Source organism: Pseudorca crassidens, chromosome 9 (genome assembly GCF_039906515.1).
Source record: "Pseudorca crassidens isolate mPseCra1 chromosome 9, mPseCra1.hap1, whole genome shotgun sequence".
NCBI classification, from domain to species: Eukaryota; Metazoa; Chordata; class Mammalia; order Artiodactyla; family Delphinidae; genus Pseudorca; species Pseudorca crassidens.
The window spans coordinates 95,361,531-95,388,878 of record NC_090304.1 but is presented as its reverse complement, the minus strand read 5'-3'; the positions used below and the strand labels follow the sequence as shown (position 1 = coordinate 95,388,878).

At 49.0% G+C, this 27,348-nt stretch overlaps 1 protein-coding gene and 1 long non-coding RNA gene across 6 annotated transcripts in view; one reads left to right on the top strand and one right to left on the bottom strand.

The window, feature by feature from the left end:
* Window positions 1-304: 304 nt before the first annotated feature.
* TMPRSS4 (transmembrane serine protease 4) overlaps window positions 305-27,348 on the bottom strand; it is a 38,224-nt gene continuing 11,180 nt past the window's right edge. Inside the window, exons 2-13 of one of the 4 annotated variants that reach the window (XR_010946305.1) lie at window positions 22,254-22,287; window positions 18,824-18,937; window positions 13,733-13,882; window positions 12,534-12,663; window positions 9,777-9,881; window positions 8,771-8,811; window positions 6,392-6,551; window positions 5,174-5,340; window positions 4,310-4,408; window positions 3,983-4,125; window positions 1,871-2,012; window positions 305-1,458 (exon numbers count right to left, since the gene is read on the bottom strand). Coding sequence is in view for 3 of the 4 variants with exons in the window: in XM_067751166.1 (XP_067607267.1) it covers window positions 1,447-1,458; window positions 1,871-2,020; window positions 3,983-4,125; window positions 4,310-4,408; window positions 5,174-5,340; window positions 6,392-6,551; window positions 8,771-8,811; window positions 9,777-9,881; window positions 12,534-12,663; window positions 13,733-13,882; window positions 18,824-18,937; window positions 22,254-22,287 (1,305 nt within the window). In the remaining variant the exon portion in view is untranslated. Of the gene's footprint in view, window positions 1,459-1,870; window positions 2,021-3,982; window positions 4,126-4,309; window positions 4,409-5,173; window positions 5,341-6,391; window positions 6,552-8,770; window positions 8,812-9,776; window positions 9,882-12,533; window positions 12,664-13,732; window positions 13,883-18,823; window positions 18,938-19,132; window positions 19,151-22,253; window positions 22,288-27,348 lie in introns of those variants that run through there. The other 3 variants (XM_067751166.1, XM_067751167.1, XM_067751168.1) reach the window with 3 other exon arrangements.
* The window catches only part of LOC137230917 (uncharacterized), a 79,040-nt gene continuing 70,179 nt past the window's right edge, over window positions 18,488-27,348 (top strand). For both annotated transcript variants that reach the window (XR_010946311.1, XR_010946310.1), the window contains exon 1: window positions 18,488-18,723. This is a non-coding gene — a long non-coding RNA (uncharacterized lncRNA). The remainder of the gene's footprint in view (window positions 18,724-27,348) is intronic.

Sequence of the window (27,348 nt, the reverse complement as noted above, 5' to 3'; positions counted from 1 at the left end):
TGGATTCTTGCCTTTAACTAGTTCTGGGTATTCTCAGCTGTTAAGTTTTGGGATATTGTTTCCCTTTCATTCTTTCTGTTCTCTCTCTCTGGGGCTCTAACTGGATATATTAGACCTTATCATTCTAGCCTCCATTATTCATAGCCTTGTTTTCATATTTTAAAGTCTTCCTATCTCTTTCTGCTAAAAACTGAAACTGAAAAATGAAATAAGCCAGGCACAAAAAGAGAAATACTATATGATTCCCCTTATATGAGTAGTCAGATTTGTAGAGACGGAAAGTAGAATGGCGACAGCCAGAGGCTGGGGTATGGGAGAAATAGGGTTATTATTTAATAGGTACAGAGTGTCAGTTTGGCAAGGTGAAAACTATTCTGGAGATGAATGGTGGTGACAGATGTACAACAATGTGAATGTGTGGTAGTTTATAGCATGAACTCTGGAGTCAGAATGCTCATGTTCAACTTACCAGTATGTAACCTCAGGCAAGGTCCTAAATCTCATTTTGCTTAGTTTTCTTATCCTTAAAATGGGGATAAGAACAGTACCTATCTCATAGGTTTGTGTGAGTATTAAGTGACTCCATACATGATGAGGCACTTAGAATCGTGTACCGTACATAGAAATACTCTATTAGTTCTTATTATAGATAATTCTAACACCTAAAGTCCTTGAGGTTCTATTTTCTGTTTTTGAAAACGGAAAACCATGGTGGTTTTTATTTTTTAAAATGTTGGCCAATCTTTGTGAGCTCACGTTTGGAGGATCTCTGTCTGGGAATCCCGAGGCTCTAAATGTGGGATGTTTTCATCCTTCATTAGATCTGCCACCTGGGATCACATTTACCCCATTCAATGGTCTCTGTTGCATGTGGGAATCCCAGGTGCAGCTTCCCTACCTGCAGTGAGTCTGGGTTTAGTTGTGATCTCAGCCTTAGTGTAGGTCTGTGTCCCAGGGCAACCGAAGATATTGGTTAGCCATTGCTCCCAGATATCCACCTTAGTTTCAGCTCACAATTCTGATGGTTTTGTTTTATTTTATTTTGATGTTTTTGGCCTTTGAGGATTTCAATTATTGATCTGGGCTCTCAGAAGAGCATCGGTTTCCATTCAGTAGAGTAGAAAGTTCTTTCCTGGCTTAGCAATGCCTTCTGGGACCTCAGCCTGGAAGCTGGCTTGTTCAGTGGGCTGTGTCTCTCCCACCTTGGGATGCTGGGAGCATCAGAGGCAGCTGAGCTGGGGCTGCTGACTTCCTGGGTGCCTGTGGGCTGTGGGGTCTCTTACAGGAATGGAGGTCCTTTGCTGTACCAAGATATGCTGAGGGTGTGGGCAGAGATGTGTGTCCAAGGGGGCTCTTGCTCTGTGCCTGACTTCTGGGGGATCCCCAGGTGGACAGGGTGGGGCGGGGGGAAGCAGTTTCCAGCACTGCAGGGGGGCAGCAGCAGCATCATGGATCAGACTAGAATAAAAGAGACCAACAAAGAAATCAGATGATTTGAAAATGGACAAAATGGTGGCATGCAAAATTAATCTCCTTTACTGAAGCTTCTTGCTCATCTCTCTACCCTCTAGAGGCCTTTCCACCCACCTTCTTGTCAGAATCAGTTCTCTGGAAAATGTCTGATAGTCTCCTTCTGCCAGAGAACAGAGAATGGTAAAGCTGGGTGTGTTCCATACCCTTTGTATTTAATGGGAATCTCTGATCTAAGGAATTTCATAATGGTGGCATCCCAGGTTGTCACTTGCTGGGAAAGAAGATGGTTGGGGATGTAAGGGGGTATCTCAGAGGCATTAAGCCACTAAGGATGGTCTAGTACCCTCAGAGGAGAGGAAGGGAGGGAGGGCACAAGAGGTAGAGCAAACGTGCTCACCTTCCGGACATTGTAGATCCAGTTGAGATAGGCTGTGGTCTTGGTGTACACTCCCGGGGTGCTCGGCTCCCCACAGCCATAGCCCCAGCTCACGATGCCCACTACTTGCCACCGGTCAGAGCGATACATCAGAGGCCCACCGCTGTCACCCTGTGGGAGGCAGGGGTTACTGGAGAGGGCAGGCAGGGCGGGGGTGGAGGGGTGGGCTTCTCCTTCCTCCCCTCTCTGCATTGGCCCATCTGTTTCCTGCTCTCCAGCACGCTCTGCTGTTCCACCCTCACCCCTTGTGCTTGTTGTTCTTGCATCCTGCGATGCCCTTCCCTTTGGGGCAAAAGTGTTCTGTGGTCAAGTAAGTTGTGGGTGTGCTCTTAGCCCTCTCTCGGAGATCCACAGCTTGGGTTCTAAGGGGTTCTGTGGTAAGGGAGACTGATTATCTTTTTTTTTAAACCACTGTCGAATTTTTTTTTAATTTATTTTTTAATTAATTAATTTTTGGCTGAGTTGGGTCTTCGTTACTGCGTGCGGGCTTTCTCTAGTTGCGGCGAGCGGGGGCTACTCTTCGTTGTGGTGTGTGGGCTTCTCATTGCGGAGCACGGGCTCTAGATGTGTGGGCTTCAGTAGTTGTGGCTCGCGGGCTCTAGAGTGCAGGCTCAGTAGTTGTGGCGCATGGGCTTAGTTGCTCTGTGGCATGTGGGATCTTCCCGGACCAGGTCTCGAACCCGTGTCCCCTGCATTGGCAGGCAGATTCTTAACCACTGAGCCACCAGGGAAGCCCTGTGATTATCTTTGTTTAACCTGGTAGTTCCCAGATTTATTGGACCACTTCAGGACCTATTTCGTGTCAACCACTGTTCTAGACAATTGGGGTTCAATCAACGAAAAGAAGATCCCTGCCCTAAGGGAACTTGGAATCACATGGAGAAACAGACAGAGAGAGAGATAGAGAGGAGAGAGAAAGAGAAACAGAGACAGAGAGAGAGAGGGTGAGGGGGAAACAAGCAAACAACAAAACAGACAAGGAAATGTCAGATAGTGAAAAGTGCACTTATTTGGGTGTCCTTCTTACCAGCTCTTATAGCCCCTGGGGCTTCTTCCCTCAGAATCCGATAACTCTGTAACTGAACGGCCTGTTTATTCACCCCCCTGCCCACTGTGAGCTCCCTGAGGGAAGACAATGTCCCCAGAGTTCAGCATTTACCTGACATCAAGTCATCAAGAGAGTAAGAGATGCCTCTCGAGTGAAGGAATTTAATGACTGAGAATGGGTGTGGGAGTAGGGTTTGGGGTTTGAATGAAAATGGTCCAGAAAATCCTCTGGGTGGGTATGTGAGAATATATTCAGGGATTGGCCAGTGGGATGGGCTGAGGGGATGGTGCACCAGGGCTCATCCAGCATAAGATGGGTTTTCTCTAATGTAGTTCAGCAGCTTGAGGACAGCTGTAGAGAAAACAGACCTGGGGTTCCTGCCCTCTAGGGGCTCATACTCTTTTAAATGATGGGAAGTAAGAGCGGGTGGGGAGGACTTCCCTGGTGGCACAGTGGTTAAGAATCCACCTGCTCATGCAGGGGACACGAGTTCGAGCCCTGGTCGTGGAAGATCCCGCATGCCGCAGAGCAACTAAGCCCGTGCACCACAACTACTGAGCCTTCGCTCTAGATCCCGCGAGCCACGACTGCTGAGCCCACATGCCACAACTACTGAAGCCCGTGCGCCTAGAGCCCGTTCTCTGCAACAAGAGAAGCCACGACAATGAGAAGTTCGCGCACTGTCTCCGCAACTAGGGAAAGCCCGCGCACAGCAATGAAGACCCAACATAACCAAAAAAAAAAAAAGAGCGGTTGGGGAGTGTAGTATCATCTTTGCATGTGAAATATACATTTGGAATCTTTCTGCTTCTATCTATCTATCTGTCTATCTATCTATCCATCCATCTGTCTTTATATCTTTATCTGACTATAGTCCTTCCCTCCCTCTCCTCCTTCCTCCCTTCATCACATAGTGAGTGCCCACCATATGCAGACTTCATGGGGGGCATTCATCCTCTGAGCTTTTTCTTCAGGGCAGACATTCCCTATCTCTATAATTCCCTCGTGATCCTTGGAGACCCCACCTGGCAGGTGTCCACACCTCCCTCCAGGATGCCTGCACACAGCATCTTCTTGGTGACCTCCCCCTGGTACGCATCCTCTGCATTGCACCGAGTGCTGTCAATGAGCTGGACAGATGCCTGCAGCAGTATGTCAGATATCTTCCCTGCAGGTTGAAAACACACTCACATTCCCATTCTTGCCTTCAACCCCAGCCCAGGATATTCTCTGGGTTGCCTGGTACCTTGGTGCTTGGACCTCCAGGATAGGTTTTTCTAAAGGATGGTCCTCCTTCCCATCACTTTCAGGAGCTGCTCACTTAGTCCTGTGGTCCTGAGCCTGGGACTTACCTCCGTTCTCTGCTGTATAGCCCCATCCGATGATCCAGAGTGGGGTGGCTGGAGGGAGCTCCTCATCAGAGAAGGGCAGGCAGATGGGCCTGACTGTGTCTACCGGGAGCAAAGAGGAAGAGGGGGCTCAAGGTTCAGGAGAGCCTGGCAGCTAAGCCCTCTGTAAATGTTGGCACCATGTTTTCTGTAACGTACATTTCATGGGATGTTAATAGAAGTGGCATGAGAAAAAGGTTCTGTGGTCAAAGAAGTTTAGAAAATGTGAGTTAAACAAATTTAAAAAACTTCTCATATCACTGATATACTAATGTGCTCCAGGAAGAGAGCTATAGTACAAAAATGTTTTCCAAACTTATATGAGAATGGAACCCTTTTTTACCCAAGGGACCAGTGTCCTGTGGAAGCTACCATTGGAAAGGCTGATCTAAATACTACCCAATGTAAACATGAGTCATCGAACAGAGATGGGCTGCCTTAACAGTAATGAGTCCCTGCCCCTGGAGGAGAGCAAATGGGCCCAGTGACCCCTTGGCAGGGAGATCGTACAGGCTCTTGCCATTGGTCGGGGTGGAGGATGGATTAGGTCATCTTTTAGGTCCCTCACAACTCCAAGATTGGATGAATCTGTGATGCTCACTTGAGGTGCTCCACGGGGAGAAAACAGACCTCAGAAGAATCTGGCAGGGGTGGGGTCAGGTGTCAGCTGATAGCTCGGGGAGGCCTCATGGCTTCCATGATGTTAGGCCGATACATTTGCAAGAAACAATAGGCAAACTGAGGTCTTGGGAAGAGATGTGCCCAAGGCCGCTTAGTGAATGAGCTAGTGGCAGAGTTGGAGTTCTGTGCCCAGGTGCCAGCTCTCACCGGAGAACGTGAGTGGGAGCTGCAGCTTCACGAGGGCCATGTCCCGCTCTTTGCGGGACGTGATGTTTGGCTCGATGATGAAGATCTTGGCCACAGGCAGGGATGGGAAGTTGCCCAGTTTGTCTGAGCCTGCCATCACCTTCCAGTTGGACACATCGAGATGCTTCCTGGGGACGGAGACAGTGCGGTTCAAGACTGAGCCAAGCATGAGGAGGCTTTGCCAGAGGCTGGGTCCCCAGGGCCCTGGGGAGTGGGGTGTTGGCTGCCCCTGTCTTGGGAGGTAATGATGGTGAGGGCAGGGGTGGTAGAGAAGGGGCAGTCTGAGGAATCACCTACCACAGGTCAAATTCTAAAGGAGAATTTGATCCTTTTCCCTGGTGAAACCTTCCCAAAGAAACTTCTAACTGGAGGGCTGGGGAAGGGGCTGTTCCCAGTGCCTGAGCTCTGGGTCCTGACACTCTCTCCTCCCGTGCTTTTTACTGGCTCTGCTACTCACGTGGTACTTGCACTTGTCTTCCTCCCAACACCAGACACAGCTGAGTGTGCAGGAGTGATTTTCCAGGGAAAGGTTTATAGCTTTTGTCAGATTCTCCAAAAAGGTTAAAAATCACAGGCCTACACTGTGTGCTCCTCCAAGGCAGTGATGGAGTCTAATGCATGAGGGTACATAGTACCTAGTAGGTACTCATAGGTGTTGAATGAATGAATGAATGAATGAATGAAGGTGAAGAGGACCTGGAGCAGTCTTTCCCCAGAGGTATGGGCAGTCCTGTCTCTACTGGCCTGTAAGAGAATCTATCCTTTTTTCTTTTTTTTAAGTTTCTGAATATAATGAAGGAGTGGCAGTGACTCTGGACCCGGAACCCCTTCCTGGAAGACTGGCAAAAAGGGAGAGAGTTCTCAGGACTCCAGGCAGATGAGAAGAGCTTTTGTGCAGTGAATGATATGGGGGTAGAGTGAGGACACTGGGTACCTGGTGGCTTCCCACCTGGAAGGGAAGAGGTCAGCCTCGGTGACCAGCTCTGCTCAGACCCCCAAGGCCTAACAAAGGACATCATGTCCAGTGTCTCACTGGGGTGGCCACACCCTGGTGTATGGTCTTTAGGGGAAGGGGTGGGGTGGGGGAGGGCATCAGAAAACAAGTTGGGAGACAGGGGACCCAGGCACTCAGGCCCCTCTGTGGCTCTGACCCCCGAGGCGCCCTCGTGTGGGCCTTACCGGAAGCAGTGGGCTGCCGTGAGGATCCAGTGTGGGTCCAGGATGCTCCCTCCACAGATGTGCTGTTTGTCATACTGGATGCTGACCTGCCAAGGCCAAGAATCCACAGAGGCCGTCTCCCCACCCACCACCCGAGGGACCTTCAGGCTCTTTCCGCAGGCTGGACTCAGTAGCAAGGAGGGAAAAAGCAGGAGTCAGACTCTTGCGAGTGGGGACTGCCTCCCCTCAGAGCCCCCGGTCTATCCTGAGCAGGGCCCTTAGGACTGGGACCGGGGGCTGGGTCGGGGTGGGAGGACCGCACCAATTTTGAATTATTCACAGGGAGACATTGAGTGTCCCAGACCACAGGCTTTCCCCCCATCTCCCTCTCCTTTTTTTTGTTTTTTCAGCTTTGTTTGAGTTTAGGAGTTGATATTGTGAACATGGGCGTGTCCATTGTGCCAGCGTTCGTGACCTTCAAACCAAACAGGGACGCAGAATTATGAAAGTCCTGCCCAAAGGGGTGTCCCCAGCTCCTCCCACTGAGTAACAGTAAACAGACGCCCACAGGCTGCTTTGGGATTGGAGAGTGGGAAGAAAGTTCCAGAAATGGATCTTCCCATCCTGAACTCACCTTTCTCCAAGTCCCTTCCCCCTGCTGAGAGAGTCTCCCAATTTGACATCCTGTTCCCTCTTTCACATCCCACTCTCCTGGCTCTCACATCTGACTCGCAAACTCTTAAAAAAACCTCCAGTTCCACCTCCCCGTCCTGTTCTCAGCCTCTCCAATCCTTCTGGCAGTCGCTGCCACAGTGGTGGTTCTAAGGGGGAAAGGCTACCACCCTTTTTGGGCCTATGCCTGGCAGGGGCTTTTCAAATACCATCTAATTCCAAACACTGTTTTCTACATGTCACCTCGCTCCCCCACTCAGAGCCCCTCAGCATCCCCCTTTGTCTGTAGGGAAGAGTTTAACTTCCCCTTCTGGCAGCCTTCTGCTGTCCTTATATAAAGTTTCTGTCTAGCCAAATCGATCTGCTGCTAGCTCCCTAAAAAGTCTTTCTGTTTTTGCTCCAGGAGGGGCCTGTCCCTGAGATGCTGTCTCCTCTCCTGTTTATCTAGATCACCGATCATTCAGCAAATATGAATTGTGTGCCTACAGTGTCTCAAGGATGCTGGGAAGAGAGTGGTGGACAAGACAGAGAGATGGACATGGTCCCTCCCTTCCTGGAGCCTACAGTTCATTCTGTGATGTTTAGCCTGGGCACCTCCTCCAGGTCACGTAATCCCTGGGGATTTTCCTCTCTTGGCATTTCCACAGGCTGCCTGGGTGTTGGCCAGCTTTTCTTGTTGACGTGGTTCGGTTTTGTCTTCTCAGTGAGACAGAAGGCTCCTCAAGGGAGGGTCTGTGGCTTAAGCCTCTTTGTGACTCCAGGGTTGTTCAGCTTAGCACGTCGAGTGATGTGAACCTTCATTCATTTATTCATTGACCAGCCCCCATGGGTCAGCCCTCACTCACTAGGTATCGTGGGGGTCACATGATAATGGCTAAGAGTCTTAGCATCCCACAAGGAAGCATATACACTGTTAAACTGCAAAGGCAGCGAGGATGACCTTTCTCCTCTCAGGCGGCCCAGTTTCTGGCCATCCTGCCAGGCTCTGCTCGGTCCTCCCATAGGCTGGTGGGATGAGCAGGGCTACAGTGCTTGTTTTGCCTTCTGATCTCCTCTCAGAGCTAGGGGGTCTCCCGGGATCCTCTTGGGTAGTCGGACTAAAGGGCTTCTTGGGAAGATGAACTTCAGAGAGGTCAGGTGAATTACTCAAGGTCACACTGGAAGCCAGTGGACCTGGTGCCCAGGTCTCCTGACCCTCCCCCCGCCCCACCCCAGGTGCAGCTCTCTCTGAAGCATGTCAGCTGGGACCACTGCTCAGCTTGGTACTTCCTGCACGTGGCCTTGCACCTCTCTCTTTGCTCAGCCATTAGCTCCTGAGGACAGAGGCCTGGCAGTGCTGATACACTGTAACATTCGACGAATCTTTGCTAAATGGGGTGTGGGTAATCAGATCTTGGACAGATGAGCTGATTGTGACAAAGGAGGTTATGTGGGCCCTGGCCAGGGGTGGGAGGGGGTGGAAGCCCAGTCCTGCCCTTTCCGGTTTTCCTACTCTCTCTCTACTGGGTCTCTGCCCAGGTTGCGGGACTGTGTGTGGACAGTAAGAGGGAGTTCTTACTGTCAACCTCTTGAAGGAGCGTTACCTACAAGCCCAGGGCCAAGGGAGTAAGGTTGGGACAAAACAGAGTGACACCTGGAGTCTGAGGGATTTAAGAATGAGGATGAAGTTCTTCTTCCCTGCTTATTGCCGGCCCAGGACCCAAACCCTCAGAGATGGGGCGTACTCACCAATGCACTGCAGGGAAACCAGGGAGCCTGAGAGACAGGGGCTGGAAGGGAGACACAGGCGTCCTGTGATTTCTGCTTGTCCCTTGGCTGGGAGGCAGGGACTCAGGCCTCCCAGCACTATTGATTAAAGTCCCCTCCCAGGAGCCAGGAAGTATGGAACCTGAATGGTGGGGCTGTATAGACACCGTGCTTGCACCCAGTTCAGTGCGATTTAATGCGATTGGATTCTCCAGCACTACTGATAAGCATCTACTACGTGCTGGGCCCTGCCCGAGTCACAGCCCACCCCGGGCTCTTGGCAGCCTGAGATGGAAGAGAGCAGAGGCTGGGACAGTGTCTGCTGTACTGCGGGCTCTCCAAACAGAAGAGGAATGGGATTTCGATGAAATTCCAGGCAAATGATCATTCTGCTCCTATTCCTATCCTTTTCAAGATTTACTCTTTGATGAATAAGCAGCCCTCAGCAACATCCCTGAATGCTAAGAAGCCAGCATCCTCTCTGAGTCACTCTGCTGCAGGGTGACAGTTTTCCTGTAGAAGATGCCCGGCTCTGACTCGGGGTGGTAGGCACGGGAATGGTACATTGACAGAGGCCAAGCAGCTTCTCCTCTGGAGAGCTGGAAATGTGGGGAGGGCTTACTCTGGCCTGGATGAGAGGCAGGAAGGACAAAGTGGCCTTTGGAACCTTGCCTCTTGGGCTTAATAGGGAACATAAGGCCATAGGAAACAAATTTGGTTTTCTTATTTGACTGATGAAAGGCCACCAGCTTGTGGACAGCACACTTTGTCCAGCTGCCCCTTGTATTAAAACAAAGAGTCAATACAGAAAACCTCTCAGAAATGTGATGCTCTAGCTTCTGGTATCTGACAGTCTGCCTGGCCAGGAGTTCTTTTTGTTGTCTGGCTTAAGTTTCCTTGCTAAGTCTGTTCAGGGTGGGCTGGCTGCAGCCCCGATGGCATCGTCCACATGTGAGCCTTTGTGGGCCAGAGGTGTCCTCTCACTTACCCGCTTGAGTTTCGCACCTGAAGCTCTTGCATGTTCTCTGTGATTTTGACAACATCCAGGTCTTGGGCTGGGCCAATCTCCACGGCTCTGAAGATGGGTTTGCTGCTTATGTTGGGAGAGAAAGAGAGGGAGGGAGAGATGTGAGCTGGGGCAGGAGTTTAGACCAAGAGGGTAGAAGTAGTCCCCACTCCCAGGAGAGGGGGCCGCAGAGAATTCTGGGTACGGTGTGGCAGGGGAGTGGAGGTGGCCTTGGTCAGTGAGGGTGGTGACTGCTTTGCTAGATGACAAGGGATGGTCCCTTGGCATCCCAGGATTCAGCCCTGGGCACAGTGCTGGTGTGGACTTGCTTTGTCAGGCAGGGAAGCCTGGTCCTGAACCCAGAGCCCTGGAGAAATGTTACGGATGTCCTTTTATAACTCCCAGCTCTGTCCCTATTCCAAATGTCCCAGCGGTTTCTTCTGGTTCACAGCGAGGGGAACAAGGAGGCAGAGGAACCAGGTTAGCTCTCCCCTCACCTTGGAGGGAACTGAATGTGGATATATTGCTCTCCAAACAAGGCATCTGGTCTAAATTTGGTAGTGGGGTACATTTATGGTCCCTTTGGAGGTAGGACAGGCCAAGATCAGGCTTCACATGCATCTAGACAAACATTTCTCTCATTTGGACCACTCTCCCTCTTCCTCTCCTCTAGTCCATGCTTGTCTTTATCAAACCTTGGGTGTAAGTCTTCCCTCCTCCAGGAAGGGTTCCCTGATTAATCCCATCTTTCTGATGGTACCTGTACTGAATCTGCCTCTTTCCCATCTCCTATCCTTCCCCATCCAGCCATGCTATACAGAGCTGGTAGAAAGCTGGTATGCAGGCTCGGGTCACCCTGAGGCACTGGCTGACTGGCACATTTTCACATTCCCAGCCAGGAAGCTGGCACTACCTGGATGACCCAGGCATGGCACCTCGAAGACTGAAGTCTAGCAGTGTGGGGTTTTGTGCTGAGAGCCCTCAGGACTGAGGTTCCTGTCCTGGCTCTGACACTCGCTTGCTGTGTACCCTTGGTAGGTCACATTCCCTCTCTGGGTCTCTCCAAGCCTCAGTTTTCCTCTCTGTAAAATGATGGGTGGACCAGATGATCTCTAGAGTCCTTCCCACGTTGAGCCATCTAGGGTTTTGTGGTCCTGGGACAAAAAGGGCCTCCTAGCCGGGGAAATCTGAGACCCAGAAGGAGGAATCATGGTGGAAATGGACATTCCCGGGAGAGGTAGCCTCTGTTCACCAGTTACATCCCGATGAATAATTCTGACCAGCTTTGATCTTGTAGAGCTCAAGATAGAGATGGCATGGTGCCTTAAAGAGCTCCAGAAGGACAGAAGTTGCAGGAGCCTTTTACCTTAAGAGCCCCTGGAGACACCCTGGTTTCGTAATCAAGCTGCAGCCTGCTATGCTGGTACAGCTGACGTTGCAGTTGGCTGGACTGCGGTAGGGAGGAGGGGGGGCTGCAGCCAGAAGGCTGGGCTGGGGTGGCTGCTGGGGGAGGGGAGACAGCAGGGACAGGACGTGCCTTCCCAGCTCTCCTTGAAAACGAAGGTGGTAGGGTATCCTCTTCAGCGGGTACTGGATGTTGCACCCCATGGAGGGCAGAGAGCAAGAGAAGCCTGATAACCAGACAGCAGAAGGGGCAAAGAGGTCTGATGGATCAGTAATGGCTGCCCGCAGCACTTATTGAAAAAGGGCCTGAGGCTGCTCTAGGGATTGATGGAAGCGGGTTCTGTGATTGACTGATAGATGAGGTCTGCTTAAGATTGATCATTTCTACCTAGTCTCTGCGTCCAGTTTCTCAGGATCCTGAAGTTGGGGGCTTGCCAGGAAGAGATTATCCCCTGTGCAACTGAATTCGTGGGTTCTTTTCTATCCTCTCCAGTTAGGCTCTGAGTGATCAACTGTTTCCCCTCCCCTCCCTTTATAAATGAAACCTCCAGAGAAGAGAGAATTACCCAACCGAGAAACAGAGATGCTTCTGTTGCCCAGGAATTAGGGGGTCTTGGGCATAAATGCCAGCCCTCTCGCTCCCAGCTACTAGCCAAGCAAGTTACTTACCTTCTTTGAACCTACTTCTAAAATAGATAGAATAATAACTACCTTTCTGGTTTTTGCCAAGATCAAATGAATATAAATACGTAATGCTAATTACCCTTCTTATAATTATATCCTTTTTCATACACTGAAGATTTAAAACTGCTTTTGAAATTTGCTGAGAAAACTGAGATTGCTGATGAAGAGGCCCAGTGAAATCAGGTTCATTTAAACTAAATTTTAACCAATGGGACTTTGAATAAGTAAATAAGACTTTTGTATTCTGGGGCAGGGACAGCGACTTACCAAGCGAAGAAGGAGTGAGGATTGAGGAGGAAAGGAAAGGAAAGAATTGCAAAGGAGCTTGAACCGTGTGGGGGTGGGGGGGTGGCAGTGGGGGTGGGGGAGGGGTGGGGCAGATATCCTCTCTCTGGTGCCTCTTAACCATCCTATGAGGTTGGTATTGCTTCCTCCAGTAACTCTTGAACATGTTGAGGCTTAGAAGATTTAACTTCATGCTGCTCATAAGGGAAAGTGCTTCAAAAGCGGCTCTGACTCCAATACCTATATTTTTAAGGAAAGAGGGAGGAAAGAGGAAGGAAGGAGAGGAAAAGGGAAAGAGGAAGGAAGAAAGAAAGGGAGAGAGGTCATGGGGTGAGGTGACAGCCTCCAGAGCCTTGGGCTAGGTACCTGTCATAGCCCATCTGCCCACAGGCTGTCTTGGCCAGAGCTTCTGTGAAGTTGTCGAAACAGGCGGAGGCCCAGTTCTTTGTGGCCAGGTTCAGCACCTGCAGGGTGGATCGGTCCCTGGAGAGGCGGACTGGAAGGGGAGGAACCCGGGTCAGCGCAGGGCAGGGACCCATTTGGCCTATCTCCCAGAGAATTCATCATGTGACCAGCCCAAACCGGTAGCCCAAACCCTACCAGGAACTGGGGAGCATCACAGAACACCAACCCTTTCAACCTCAAGGGAAGTTCCTCCATTTGGCTTTGCCAGATTGAGTCTCATTCTGACGGTAGCTAGGGCGACCAGATGTCCTGGGGACAATCTGCATTTTGACCTTTGCCCTGGCATAATTATTAATAGCTCTTTATATGTATAAGTTTTGATGATGTATTACATGGCTTCCCTACCCATAGTTCACACAGCTTGCCTAGCCTGGGAAAACTTCTCAAAGAGGAATGTCGCTCTTTTACCGTGTAAGGTCAGAGAGAGGGGAGTGCTATTGGCAGTAGGGTGGCAGGGCCCATAGGCATTTGACTTCTGATAAAAAAGAGCAAATACACATAAAAAAGAGCATATACACAGGAAGTTACTCAGCCTTGCCCCACAAAAGCCCCCATCACCCGTGTCCTGGGCTGTCTTTTCTTTTCAGAGCCCAAGTGATAGGTGGATCAAGTTGGGCTAGAGCAGTCCAAGAAATAACATGGGTTTTCCTGTTTGAAACATCTCAGTATTCTTTGAAGGACCTAGCTCAGTCTTGTTCCATAATGTGTTACGATGAACACTTATCTAATGAATAGAGGGATCAATAGCTGGCTAACGGCCTTAATGGTCTCTTTCTAGTCCCCTTGAAATAACAGACTTCAGAGAAAGGAGGGAACTGCCTGAGGTCATTCCATTCAGCACCCAGGAGCAGCAGGAATGGGGCAGGCTCAGTTACAATTTCCTGTCCCCTCTGGCCCACATTTGTTCATCAAAATTTACTGAGTGTTTGCATGTTAAGTATTGGGGACCTAGTAGACAAGACATGATCCTGTTTTTAAGAACCTTACAACGGGGAAGGAAAGTGACTAGTCAGGTGGCAGATGCTGTGCAGTGGACCAAGGGGACCTGAGTCGACTTCCTGCCCTTCCCACTCCCCTGGCCCCACAGCCCCTGGACTCACCTGTCACTGGAGGCCCATCGGGGAATTCCTTGACACAGTGCTGCTCATCCTCCCCTGAGGCACAGTCCTGCTGGCCATCACACACCTGCTCCCTCGGGATGAAGTGGAGGGGCTGCCCACAGAGGAAGTAATTGTCCAGAAGCACCTTGACTGGAAGACAAGGGCAGGGAGGGGCAAAGAGGGCTGACGGTCAAGCAGGCAGCCCAGGGGCAGGAGAGATTGTTTCCCTGAAAACATGCTGGGCCTGGAGACAGGCAGATGTGGGTTCCAGGCCCAGTTCTGTCACTTAGGAACTGGTGTTCTTGGTCCTGAGCCTCAGTTTCCTCATCTGTAAAACGGAGATAATAACATCTGTCCCATCCCTAAAGATGGCTGAGGAGTCAATCAAGATCATGTATGGGGAGCAATTTAGAAACAGTCCCCACTAGCCTCCCAACCCCAAGTGCTGGCACAGTGCCTCTGCGGAGGGAGAAGACAGCGTTGGGCCTGGAGTCTGAAGACCTGAGTTCTGGCTCTGCCACCTACTGTGTGAACTTAGACCAATCGCTTCCCCTTTCTGGGCCTCACAGGGTTGCAGAGAATGTTTGATGAGCTGGTGGTTGTGAAAGTGTCTCATCACTATCAAGTGCAGTTCTAGGATCTGGTGTTTTTATCTGGGGTTGAAAGACCCATTAGGAGGTTGGTGTTTTGCTTTGGTTTTGTCTTCTGCCTCCTACCTTCAAAATTCTATTGCTCCTTTGCTGTCTTAGATGATGGGAAGGAGTCTAGTGTTTTTAAGTCCTCAGAAAATGCAATATAGTTTTGGAAGTTTTAGCCATGGCAATAAGAGAAGAAAAAGAAATAAAAGGAATCCAAATCGGAAAAGAAGAAGTGAAACTGTCACTGTTTGCAGATGACATGATACTATACATAGAGAATCCTAAAGATGCTACCAGAACCTACTAGAGCTAATCAATGAATTTGGTAAAGTAGCAGGATACAAAATTAATGCACAGAAATCTCTTGCATTCCTATATACTAATGATGAAAAATCTGAAAGTGAAATCAAGAAAACACTCCCATTTACCATTGCAACAAAAAGAATAAAATATATAGGAATAAACCTACCTAAGGAGACAAAAGACCTGTATGCAGAAAATTATAAGACACTGATAAAAGAAATAGAAGACGATACAGACAGATGGAGAGATATACCATGTTCTTGGATTGGAAGATTGAACATTGTGAAAACGACTATACTACCCAAAGCAATCTACAGATTCAATGCAATCCCTATCAAACTACCAAGGGCATTTTTCACAGAACTAGAACAAAAAATTTTACAATTTGTGTGGAAACACAAAAGACCCCGAATAGCAAAAACAATCTTGAGAAAGAAAAATGGAGCTGGAGGAATAGGCTTCTGGACTTCAGACTATGCTACAAAGCTACAGTAATCAAGACAGTATGGTACTGGCACAAAAACAGAAGGATAGATCAATGGAACAGGATAGAAAGCCCAGAGATGAGATAAACGCACACACATATGGTCACCTTATCTTTGATAAAGGAGGCAAGAATATACAATGGAGAAAAGATATCCTCTTCAATAAGCGGTGCTGGGAAAACTGGACAGCTACATGATAAAGAATGAAATTAGAACACTTCCTAACACTGTACACAAAAATAAACTCAAAATGGATTAAAGACCTAAATGTAAGGCCAGACACTATCAAATTCTCAGAGGAAAACATAGGCAGAACACTCTATGACATAAATCACAGCAAGATCCTTTTTGACCCACCTCCTAGAGAAATGGAAATAAAAACGAAAATAAACAAATGGGACCTAATGAGACTTCAAAGCTTTTGCACAGCAAAGGAACCCATAAACAGATGAAAAGACAACCCTCAGAATGGGGGAAGATATTTGCAAATGAAGCAACTGGCAAAGGATTAATCTCCAAAATATACAGGCAGCTCATGCAGCTCAATAACAAAAAACAAACAACCCAATCCAAAAATGGGCAGAAGACCTAAATAGACATTTCTCCAAAGAAGATATACAGATTGCCAACAAACACATGAAAGGATGCTGAACATCACTAATCATTAGAGTAATGCAAATCAAAACCACAATGAGGTATCACCTCACACAGGTCACAATGGCCATCATCAAAACATCTACAAACAACAAATGCTGGAGAGGGTGTGGAGAAAAGGGAACCCTCTTGCACTGTTGATGGGAATGTAAATTGATACAGCTACTATGGAGAACAGTATGGAGGTTCCTTGAAAAACTAAAAATAGAACTACCATATAGCCCAGCAATCCCACTACTGGGCATATACTCTGAGAAAACCATAATTCAAAAAGAGACATGTACCACAATATTCATTGCAGCGCTATTTACAATAGCCAGGACATGGAAGCACCCTAAATGTCCATTGACAGATGAATGGATAATGAAGTTGTGGCACATATATACAATGGAATATTACTCAGCCATAAAAAGAAGCGAAATTGAGTTATTTGTAGTGAGGTGGGTGGACCTAGAGTCTGTCATACAGAGTGAAGTAAGTCAGAAAGAGAAAAACAAATACCATATGCTAACACATATATATGGAATCTAAAAAAAATGATTCTGATGAACCTAGGAGCAGGACAGGAATAAAGATGCAGACATAGAGAATGGATTTGAGGGCACAGGTAGGAAGGGTAAGCCGGGAGGAAGTGAGAGAGTAGCATTGACATATATATACTACCAAGTGTAAAACAGATAGCTAGTGGGAAGCAGCCGCATAGCACAGGGAGATCAGCTCGGTGCTTTGTGACCACCTAGAGGGGTGGGATAGGGAGGGGGGGAGGGAGACACAAGAGGGAGGGGATATGGGGATGTATGTATATGGATAGCTGATTCACTTTGTAATACAGCAGAGACTAACACAACATTGTAAAGCAATTATACTCCAATAAAGATGTTAAGAAAAAAAAGCCAAGAAAATATTGTAAAAAAAAAAAAAATCCTCCGGGAACAGATATTTCCATAGTTTCCAAACTGTCCTGGCTCCTCCTGCCTGACTGAACTCTTCCTTGGCCTGAAGCTCCCCTCTGCAGCCCAGCATCACCCCTGGCCGACCCTAGGAGTGGTGGTCACAAGTCTGATGATGGCCCTGCTTATCACTGCTCAGTGCTTTCCTTGCACTGTCACCTGGAATCCTGACAACGACTTTAGGAGGCAGGTGCCATTATGAACTCCCGTTACAAATAAGGAAATGGAGGTTTAGAGAGTTAGGGTTTATTTCGCAAGGCCACGTAGCAGTCAGGTGTTAGAGCCAGGATTTTGATCAGTGTCTGTCTAGTTCTAAAGCTCTTTGCTGCCTCTCCACACCTTCCCTGAAGGAGCTCAAAATGTGATCTTATGGCCCCGATGCTCCCGGTTTGGGAAGCAAGGGAGAAGGAGCAGGTCAGTCAGGTATTTCGTGGACTTTCAGAGTTTGGTTCATGGTCAGGAGCCTGGGTGAGGAGGGGTCCCTCCTGCCTCCTGGGGTGAAGCCAGGACACAGCGTCACCAGTTGAGCCCGCAGAAGCCAAAAGGTTGAGGGAGCCCAGCCCAGGATGGAAGTTCACGTTACCTCCTCGGGTTGCAGAACCTGGGGGTCTCGGGTTGGAAGCTGCAAAGGGCCTTCTGGGACAGGGAGAGCCCGACTACATTATGTACTTGTACCTGCCTTGGATCACCCTGAACCTGGCCCTGTCTTCTCTCTCCACTATGGCAGGGTACGTGCTCAGAGTAGGCAGGCTCATCTTAATATTAGTCTGAGCCTAACTGGCCTAGGACGGTAAATCTGCTGATGGCCGCTGCACACCCACCACCGCTTTGGGCCGGCCAAGGTCAAGACGAATGATCTGGAGCTATGTGCATCTCACGTCCTGATAGGGCACTCAGGGATCTGGGTGGTGTTTGTGTTGTGTATCTACATTTCCACCGCCACGAAGTAGAAATGGACCTGCCCAGTCAGGGCCTGGGGACCTGTCCTAGCCCTGTCCTCGACTGCCACACTGCCTCAGTGCCCAAGTGGAGAATGAGGCGTTGGACCGGATGATCTCTGAGCGTCCTCCAACGAGTTGAAGGCTGCTGCAGGCTCCTGGAAGGCCGTCCTGGCCTGGTGAGCAAACACATGGCCTCGGCCACATCTCTACACACTACGTGATAACCTACACTTTTGCACAACTTGGTTTTTATCCAGGTACTTTACACACGTGACCTCATTGGTCCTCTGATATCCCTCTGAGGGAGGCAGGATGTTTTACAGGTGAGGAGACTGAGGTTAAGAGAGGTTGAGGGACTTACTCAAGGTCACATAGCAGCAAGAAGGGGCAGCGCCGGGATCCCCAACCCAGGTGTCCTGATTCCTAGTCTGGTCCCCTCAGCCCTGCTTCCTGCGTGAAAGCTGCGGTCAGTAGCCTGCTGTGACTATGGGGGTGGGTGAAGATGGGGACTCAGTCACAGGATGTGCGGACAGAAAGGGAGGGACTGTGGGAGTCTGGGCTCGCTCAGTTTACTCTTCCTTGCCCCAGAGTGGCCTGCCTGGGATAACAGTGGGTCTCAGGTTCCTGGCGTGGTGAAGCCAGAGCTCAAGGCAGGGAGAGGGGCTGTCTGCCTGGGCATCTTCCCCGATGCGTCCTCCCTGTCTCCCTCCGCATAAGCAGACATGCTGCCTGCTCCTCCCAGCAGGGCTGCGGATCCACCCTGCTCTCTGTCTGCAGACTTAGGGAGGAGCAGGCAGGGGGCCTGGCTGCTGTGCTGTTGCCTGAGTGGGTTCGTACCTGGTGCAAACTGTGCTTTCCCCACAGAAGAAATCATCTGGGATAGAATCCATCTGGGTAGATGGGGGCTGAGTTCATCTCCCTCTCACTCTGAGAGGAAGGCTCCCTTCAGAGCAGGGGTGGATACAAAGCTCTATGCAGATTACCTGGCCTTGACTCTGCTGACGTGGGGAGCGCTCTGAGGTGAGGGCAGGGGAGGGGTGGGTGGGAGCTGCCACTTGCTGTAGGGGTGGAGGGGGGGCAGTAAGGCAGCATGGGGGCCGGGGTGAGGGCTGCCACTTACTGAGGACAGCCACGGCTATGATGGTCAGCAGGCTCACCAACGCTGCGATGATGGGGATCCCCACCTTTCTGAAGGTCTCCAGGGAGGTGCGGGATTTGCGCAGGGGGGTGACATCTGTGAGGGGGAGGGGAAGAGCCTGCAGTCAGTACTCGGAGGCCACCCGCTGCCAAGGCCCACAGCTTCCCCGCCCTCTAGCCCCTGGTGCGGAGCCCAGGAAAACTTTGGGGACCGTTTTGGTTGATGCTGGGGTTATTTCTGCAGACTAGGCTTAGCTTCCTCAGCATAGGGCCCCCCCCTCCTTTCACTTACCCAGGCTTGTCCATCTTTCACAGGTGTTCCTCTAGTCCATGGCACCTTCTCTTTGTCTTGACAGCCTGCTCTAGGATGTTTCATCCTGTCCAGTCTAACCTGCATCTGTCCCAGGAGAGGCACGTACCCTTTGCCTTTACTATCATGTATCCTCTTTCCTGACTTGTCTTTTGATTAAACTATAAGCTCCAGGAGGGCAGGGGCTGCCAGCACAGTATGTGCTTAGTGGAAGCTTAATAAATACTTGTGAATGAAGGTGACCTAATGGCCTTCATCTCTAACTCAGTTCAACACACAGCCAGTCCCTAGAAAGGTCCTGTCTTTAAGGAGATTCCAATTTGGGGGAAGAGGCAAACAGGGACATAATTGCCGTTACCACCAGACACCATCAAGGCACTTAAATGGGCCTTTCTAGGTGGAGATGGGAGAGGGAGGAGTGGGTCCAGCTTGGTGAAGGCCTGGGTGTTGGGAGCTGTGAGCTGCTGGTGTGCCTGGGATGTAAGGTGGGTGAAAGCATGTTGTGGAAGCTGGGCTGGCAAAGTCAGCTTGTGGAGAGTCTTGACTATCATGCTAAGGGGTTTGGATTTTATCCTGAGGGCAGTGAGGGACCATGGAAAGCTTTTAAGCAGCAGAGAGCTATGATCACATTAATATTTAGAACTATGACTCTTTCATCAGGGAGGAGATGGACTAGAGCAAGAGTCTGGGGTTCGGGAGACCAGGAGGGACCTACTGATGTCTAAAACAGAGGCAATAATAGCTATATTGTCCACTTCACGTGGCTGTCCAAGGAGATGGAACATGGCAAGGCTTTAAAAGGTTAAATTCTCACAAAGTATCAGGGATAGGCTCTTTGGTGTCCCCTCTCCTTGCAGGCAATAAGCTGGGGAGGTGCCACGGGGACTTCTCCAGGGAGAACTAGGGCAGGAATTATAGCAACCCTGAGAATCCCTGGAAATCAATAGGCCAGCTCTCCTCCCCCTCATCTGCACATGGCTTTCTCCTTTACCTCCATCAAATTGTTCTTCCGATGTCACTTTCTTACTGAGGCCTTCTTTGACCTCCCTATTTAAAATTCAATCTTCCAATGTTTCCTATCCTCCTTCCCTGTTTTATTTTTTCAAAGCATTTATCACCTCTAATGTACTGTATATTTTACATATTTTGTATATCATCTAGCCCCTCCCAACCCTGCCTGAAATGAAGTCTCCAGGAAGATGGGGATTTTTGTCTGTTTTGTTCACTGCTGAGTCCCTGGTGCCTAGAACAGTGCCTGGCCCCTAGTAGGAACTCAAGAAATATGTGTCAAATGAGTAAACGATTTGCTCTTTGCTTGTTCTCTTCAGCACATCCCTTCCGCCTTTCTTACAGGTCTCATTTTATTCTGTCTGGAATGTTGGCTAGTTATGTTTCTGTCTCTCTTTCCTCAGCTGTTCAAAAGCAGAGAATGGCACCCTGCCAGAGACTGGTGCCCAATAAGTGCGGATATCATTGGATGTGTTGATAGGGAAAGCGTAGGAAACTCTATGTTTCCTCAATAGGGAAAGGTTAAACCTCAGACACAGAGCTCTGGCCCTAAAGATGTGGGGTGGTATTGCCTGTTATTATCAGGACCTGGCGACAGAGTAGGTTATTAATGATATTGTTTTTTAAGTTCCAGCAGTGAGTGTTCAGCACTGTCCTCTTTCCTGCGGCCATGGACATGGAGACATTCTGTTCATTCATTCATGCATGATTTCTTCATCGACCACCTACCTCTGGGGATACAAGGTTGGCTTGTTTTCCCAGAAGTGAATGACTTATTGGGAGTCCTTTGATGAGTTCCCTTGTCCAGGGCCCAATGTCTCTGCCTCTCTGATGTTCTCATGGAGAACATCATCAGGAAGCGAAGGGTTTTCTTGGTTTACTGTCTATAAAGTTTATTGTTTATAAAGTTAACCAACCTGCTGAGCTATGAAGAGCCTCCTTGCCTGCCACTGTTCCTTCCTCCAGCCTGTCCTGCCCAATGCTGCCAGACAGACATATTGCTCTCATCCCATAACGTCTCTGCTCCAGAACCCTCAAGGGCTCCCCATGACTTCCTTATCTGAATCACCCTCTTCTCTGGGCTTTCAAAGGCGGTGTAATTTGGCTTCCCTCTCCCAGCCAAATGGACTTCCCACTGCTAGTCCGCCAGCCCCATTTCCACATGAGCCGTTTCACTCCCTGGTCCTTGCACAACCTGTAATCATTCTTAACCTCAGAATCTTCACTTGGCACTGATTTCTCCCTCCCGAGCTCCCTTAATTGTTTTCTGGTTTGGCTGTTCCCAGGCTTACTCAGGTGGTGGAGCCCTTGTATGTCTAGTATTCTTTGGGGACACCACAGAATATTGATATATTAAATTCCAAAGTAGAAACTAGGCATTGTTTTACCTGCTGAAGATTATATCGTTTGTGATCTTTATTAACTTGTGACCCTGAAATAAATAAGCCGTCAAAGTAAGTGGGATTGGTCATCTCCTTATGAAGCTGTCATATTTAATTTGTCTCTGCTCACTTGTTTTGCTGATCCAGGTTGTCAGGCATAGGTATCAATGGTTTAAAAAAATGGAACAGGAGGAAAATAACCCCCTATATTTGGGAATACTTCATCTATTAACTTATTTTTTTCTGGTAAGTCAGGCAAACACTGCCATTTTCTATTCTACCAGTGAAAACACCTTTGTCCAGCTTGTTCCCTGGCAGCACGGTCAGACTGTAAACTCCATGAGGGCAGGGACTTTGGCTGTCGTATTTACTGCTGTAGTCCCGTGTCCAGCCCAGGGCCTACCCCGTGCAGGCACTCACAGTACTGTTGAAGGGATGAGAGAATAAGTAACTGAATGAATGAATTAGAAAATCACTGCTGTTGGCGTTTTAGGTTTGATGGTTCTATTTCCCCAGAGACCATGCCTCCCACTTCTAGAATGAATCCTGGAGATGACACTTGCTTGATACATGTTTGTTGAATGGTGGATGGATGTCTCCCGTAGCATTTAGCACTTGGAGGTGGTGGTGAGGACCATGCAAGAGGGGTCTAGTATCTACTTGGTAACTGAGTGAGACTGCGATAGACAAAGGAAAGCCAGACCTGAGCTTACCAAGGCTGTTCAGGGGTTGATCGCTGTTGGGATCCTGTAATTGAAGGAAAAACAGTCAGTGAGTTGAGTGAGGGAACCTTTCAGTCTGGGGCTAAGAGCCCAGGAAAGGGCTCTTATCTGCATTCCCTTCTCCCTGCTGAGTCTAAGGTGGGGGGCTCTATGATATCTAAATAATTGGTTTAAAATATAAAATTCAGTTATTCATCTAAATGACCTGGTACAGCAGGTTTACTAATTGTAGCAGCTAGTTAGCAATTGAAAAACAGCTGGCTGCTGGGCTGTTTTGTGTATTGCTGAGTTTCTTAAGATGGTTCTGCTCTCCTGTCTGTTTTTGTCAATTATTCGCCTACTTTGATAGATACTGTAGTTCTGTAAAAACTTGAACGGGCACTTCACCAAAGGGGATACTTCCATGGCCAGTCAAGTGCCAAAAGATGCTTGACGTCATCACTCATCAGGCCAATGTAAATTCAGACCACAATGAGCTATCTCTACAGAGACACCTGAATGGTTAAAATTTAAAAGCCTGACAATACTAAGTGCTGTTGAGGATGTGGGGCAACTGGAAATCTCAGACACTGCTGCTAAGAGTGTAAATTGGTACAAATATTTTGGAAAAAGGTTTGGCTGAATCTACTAAAGCTAAACATATGACTCTTCTATGATTCTTTGTTTTTTTTTGTTGTTGTTGTTTTTAATTTGGCTGCACCAGGTGTTAGTTGAGGCACGTGGGATCTTTGTTGTCACGTGCAGGATCTGTGTTGCGGCATGCGGGATCCTTTAGTTGTGGCATGTGGGATCTAGTTCTCTGACCAGGGATCGAACCCGGGCCCCCTGCATTGGGAGCTCGGAGTCTTAACCACTGGACCACCAGGGAAGTCTCAGTATTCTATGATTCTATGACCAGGAATTAGGGCCAAGAGAAATGGGTACATCTGTCCAGCAAAACACCTGTACATGAATCTTCATACTAGCTTCATCCGTAATAGCTAAAAATTGGAAAAACCCCAAAGTCAATCACTGACGGAATAAATTGTGGTGTATTCATATAATGGAATATAATTTAGCAATAGACAAGAATAAACTAGTGTGAAATGCAATGACACATGGACGAATCTCAGAGACATAATAATGAAAAAAAGAAACTAGACACAGAAGAGTATTATTTCATATATATGATTCAAAGGTAAAGTTAATCCATGGTGATAGAAGTCAGGATAGTGATTATACTGGGGGTTATTTGAAGGAGCACAAGGGAGCCTTCTGGAATGTTGGAAAACTAGATCTTGATCTAGGTGTTGGTTACATGGGGGTGTACGTGTGTAAAAATTCATTGAGTAGTATACTTCAGATTTGAGTACTTTACTGAACATATGTTATACCTAATAGAACAAACAGACAAAAACAAAAAACTACCAGGACACTAAGGTATTTCTGTGAGTGTAGTCTTAGGTCATCGTGAATACACATACACAGATGCACACGAGGCTCTGTTCTTCCACTCATTTGCACCACTACACGTGCACTCAGCATACACACAGCCACATAGGGGCACACACAGGAGCCCGCACACAAAGGCTCTCATGCAAAGTACTTGCACCCTTTCCTGCAAGGCAGAGCTTAGGGAAGGGTGCTGCCTAAGTTCCTGCTCTCCTGCCTCCCATGAACTCTCTTTCTTTCCTTTCCTCGTCTGGCATAGGACCTGGAGTCCCTGGGCTGGGCGAGGCCAGGCTCTGCAGGGGCTGAGTTGGAATTCGAGCTGTGCCTCCTATTAACTGGGAGCCTTTGGGCAAGATACTTAACCTCTCTGAGCTTCAGGTTTCCCCTCCCCTCGTAGAGTGGGGAAAATGACACCTACTTCAAAGTGCTCCTGTGAGGATGAGATGCGATATCTGGTGGAAAGTGCCTGGTTCACAGAGAGAACTCTCTTCCCGGCCCTTCCGTCCTGCGCCCCCGGGCATTTGGCACAGAGCTCTATTCTAGCACTCTCCCGTTGGGTGGTCTCTATTTCTTATTGCCTTTGTGCCTTCAGTGCTTTGCATCCGGCTTGTACCTAGTAAAGGCCCAGTAAATGATTGCTACACTGAACTGAACTCGGGGCTCTGCACTGTAGTTCCTTCCGGGCCGTCTCTCCTCCACCATCACCAGGGCCTGGATAGGGAACTACTTCCAGGATGAAGATGAGAACGATTCTGGAGAGTCTGTTGCGGTAGCTACAGAGCCAGGTGATAATCTTACCAACAGTAATCTGTACACAATTGGCGCATAGCAGTTTACAAAGCCCTTTTGTCTAACTCAGTCAAATACAAAGGTGAAAAGAATTGACGCTCGTCTGATAACCAGAGTGGGTAGCATTCAATAGTTAAGTATCAAACAGATATTTTAGAGTGTCTATGTTGTACCAGGCACTGCTCTGGGAGCTGTGGATTCAAAGACAAATGAGAAATAATTACAGCAAGGATGGGAGAAGTGCTCAAACAAGACAGGTGAGGCCCTGCCCTCAAGATACTGTATCCTGGGGTGGGGGAGTCAGGGGGAGCGTAGGAGAGGCCAGGTCGTCAACAGATAAACCCAGAGAGTGATGGGTGCTATGCAGAGAGTAACATGGGTGATGGGAGACAGCGCCTGGCTGGATGCTTAAAATGGGAGGTCTAGGGAAGGGGTCAGGTTAGGGAGGGCCTCTGGCCTGAGACTTAAATGACAGGAAGTAGCCAGGCAGGCAGAAACAAGCTTGGTGTTGGAGGAACAGAATGGAGATTGGTGTGGCTATAGCAAGGCGGGATGAATAGATGGGCGGTGGGAAGATTCAACTCTGCTTCGAAGACAAAGGCAATAGGCCTCGCCCATAGATTGGATGCTTGTGGGTTTTTAGTGAACAAGCAAGAGGGTATTTGCTGAGATGTGGAAGGCTACAGGAGGGGCAGGTTGGAGGGGTATCAAGGACGTCCAATTAGTGGCCAATCCCCTGTCAATTCATTCTTTCTCACGGACTCTGCCTGCACACACATGTCTGCACTGGTTGAAGTAGGTAGGGTAAGTCTCTTTGTTTAGTTTTCAGCAAATATTGACTGTTCGCCTTTGATGGGTCTGGAACTGTGCTAGAAGCTGAGAGACAGAGGGAACAAAAGAGGCTTTCGGTCTGTATTTTCTGGGGCCTTGGATTCCTCATCTCTGAACTGAAGTGACCCTAGTACCCCTGGCTAATATGTTTTCAATCGCTATCAGTTGAGTAGTGGCTATTAAACAGAAAAAACAATCCATACCTTTTTGAAAACAAAAGAGAATGAGGAAAAAACCCTGCAAGATAGAATGATAGAGGCTGCGAATATCTTGGTCATTACTGCACCCCTGGTGTCTCCTACAATACCTGGCACACAGTGGGTATTTAATAAATCTTTGTTGAATGAAAAAATTAAGGAAAATATTGCAGTTTCAGGGTTCAATCCCAGGCCAGCCTTGAAGACACTGACTGAGGTAATTCACACAATGGAATATTATGCTGCAGTCAAAACACATGAACTGCGGTGCCACAAAGTAATATGAACAGCGCGAGCGATTTCATATTAAAGGAAGAATTAAGTCCCGGAAGATTTCATCTAACACAGAATCTTTTTTATTACAAAAAAGCAAAGAAATGGTGAACATGGAATTCAGGATGATTCTAGCACCATCTCTGGCCTATTGAAGGCGTACAATCAAGGTTTGTTGAATTGATAAACAAAAAGGACTCGCCCACCTACCTCAGCAAGGGGATCTCCTGGTTAGATGTAGGTTATTGTTAGATTCCAGCTTTGGTTTTGGGTGGTGGGTTTATGGAGGCTTATTGCGTTGCTGAAACTGTGTAACTAGGTGGTGAGTTATAGGGAGCCCCGCCTGGACCAATAGTGAAAAATGCCATAAATCAGTGATTATGATTTATCCAGGGCCGTGCACCTGAGGGTCAAAGAGAAAATAAAAAAGCAGCCGCCTGGTTCTGCTGAGGGGTTTGAGGCTCCAACTGCCATCCTCCTGCTGCTTTGTTCTCACTCTTATGCTGCCTGACTTCTTCCATTTAGTGGCCCACTCTTCGGCTTTTCTTTTTTTTTTTTTTTGCAGTATGCGGGCCTCTCACTGCCGTGGCCTCTCCCGTAGTGGAGCACAGGCTCCGGACGCGCAGGCTCAGCGGCCATGGCTCACGGGCCCAGCCGCTCCGCGGCATGTGGGATCTTCCCGGACCGGGGCACGAACCCGTGCCCCTGCATCGGCAGGTGGACTCTTAACCACTGCGCCACCAGGGAAGCCCTTTGGCTTTTCTTGAAGCCTCTCTGACAAAAGTCTCCAGCACAGAGATCAGAGATGAAGAGTTGCTAAAATTCTGGGAAGGGGAGCTGCTGAAAGTCAAGGGCATCGGGGATAATGCGTAGGGAGTTGGGTGCGTTTTAGGCCTACGAGTGGCAGCTGAGTATCATCAATGCCAATGACTTTCCTGAGCAGGATAAAGATAGGGACTCCCAGCAGCTGCGTCGCCTTTCAGTCCAGAATCAATCCTGAGCTGCGGGAAGGAGGGAGGGAGGCTGAGAGATGTGGCTACCAGGTAAGGTTCTGCCATCTGACCCACCCCCAACACTGTGGTGGGTCCCTTCCGGATCACAGTGTGCAAGGCTGAAAGGGTCTCTGGAGTAGAGAGAAAACCAGCCAGACAGGGGAAATGTTTTGCCCTGTAGTTGATGGAGGGAAGAGGGCTGAGAGGCCAACAAAGACCAGCTGTGCCTCCTTCTGCTTTGTTGGAGGTGTCTCTGTTTATCCCCAGCTTGAACTCAGCCCCTGGCCACAACTGCCACAGCCTAGGCCACACCCCAGGGCACGCAGAGGTGTTGGCCTTCTCCTTTTGGTCGGGGCCACTGGCTGGGTCAGGCCCGTCTGCTCTGTTGATTCAGTTTGCGTCAGAGCCCTGACTCATGGGGCCAGCCCCACCGGTGCCCGACCCAGGGCTCATCCAGGAACGAGGCGCCTACTGTCTGGAGTCAAATGAAAGGGCAAGAATACCTGGGGCCCCAGAGCCCAGGATGGCCCGAGCTGGACGAGGTGGAAGGTGGGGTGGGTGGGTGGAAGTTAG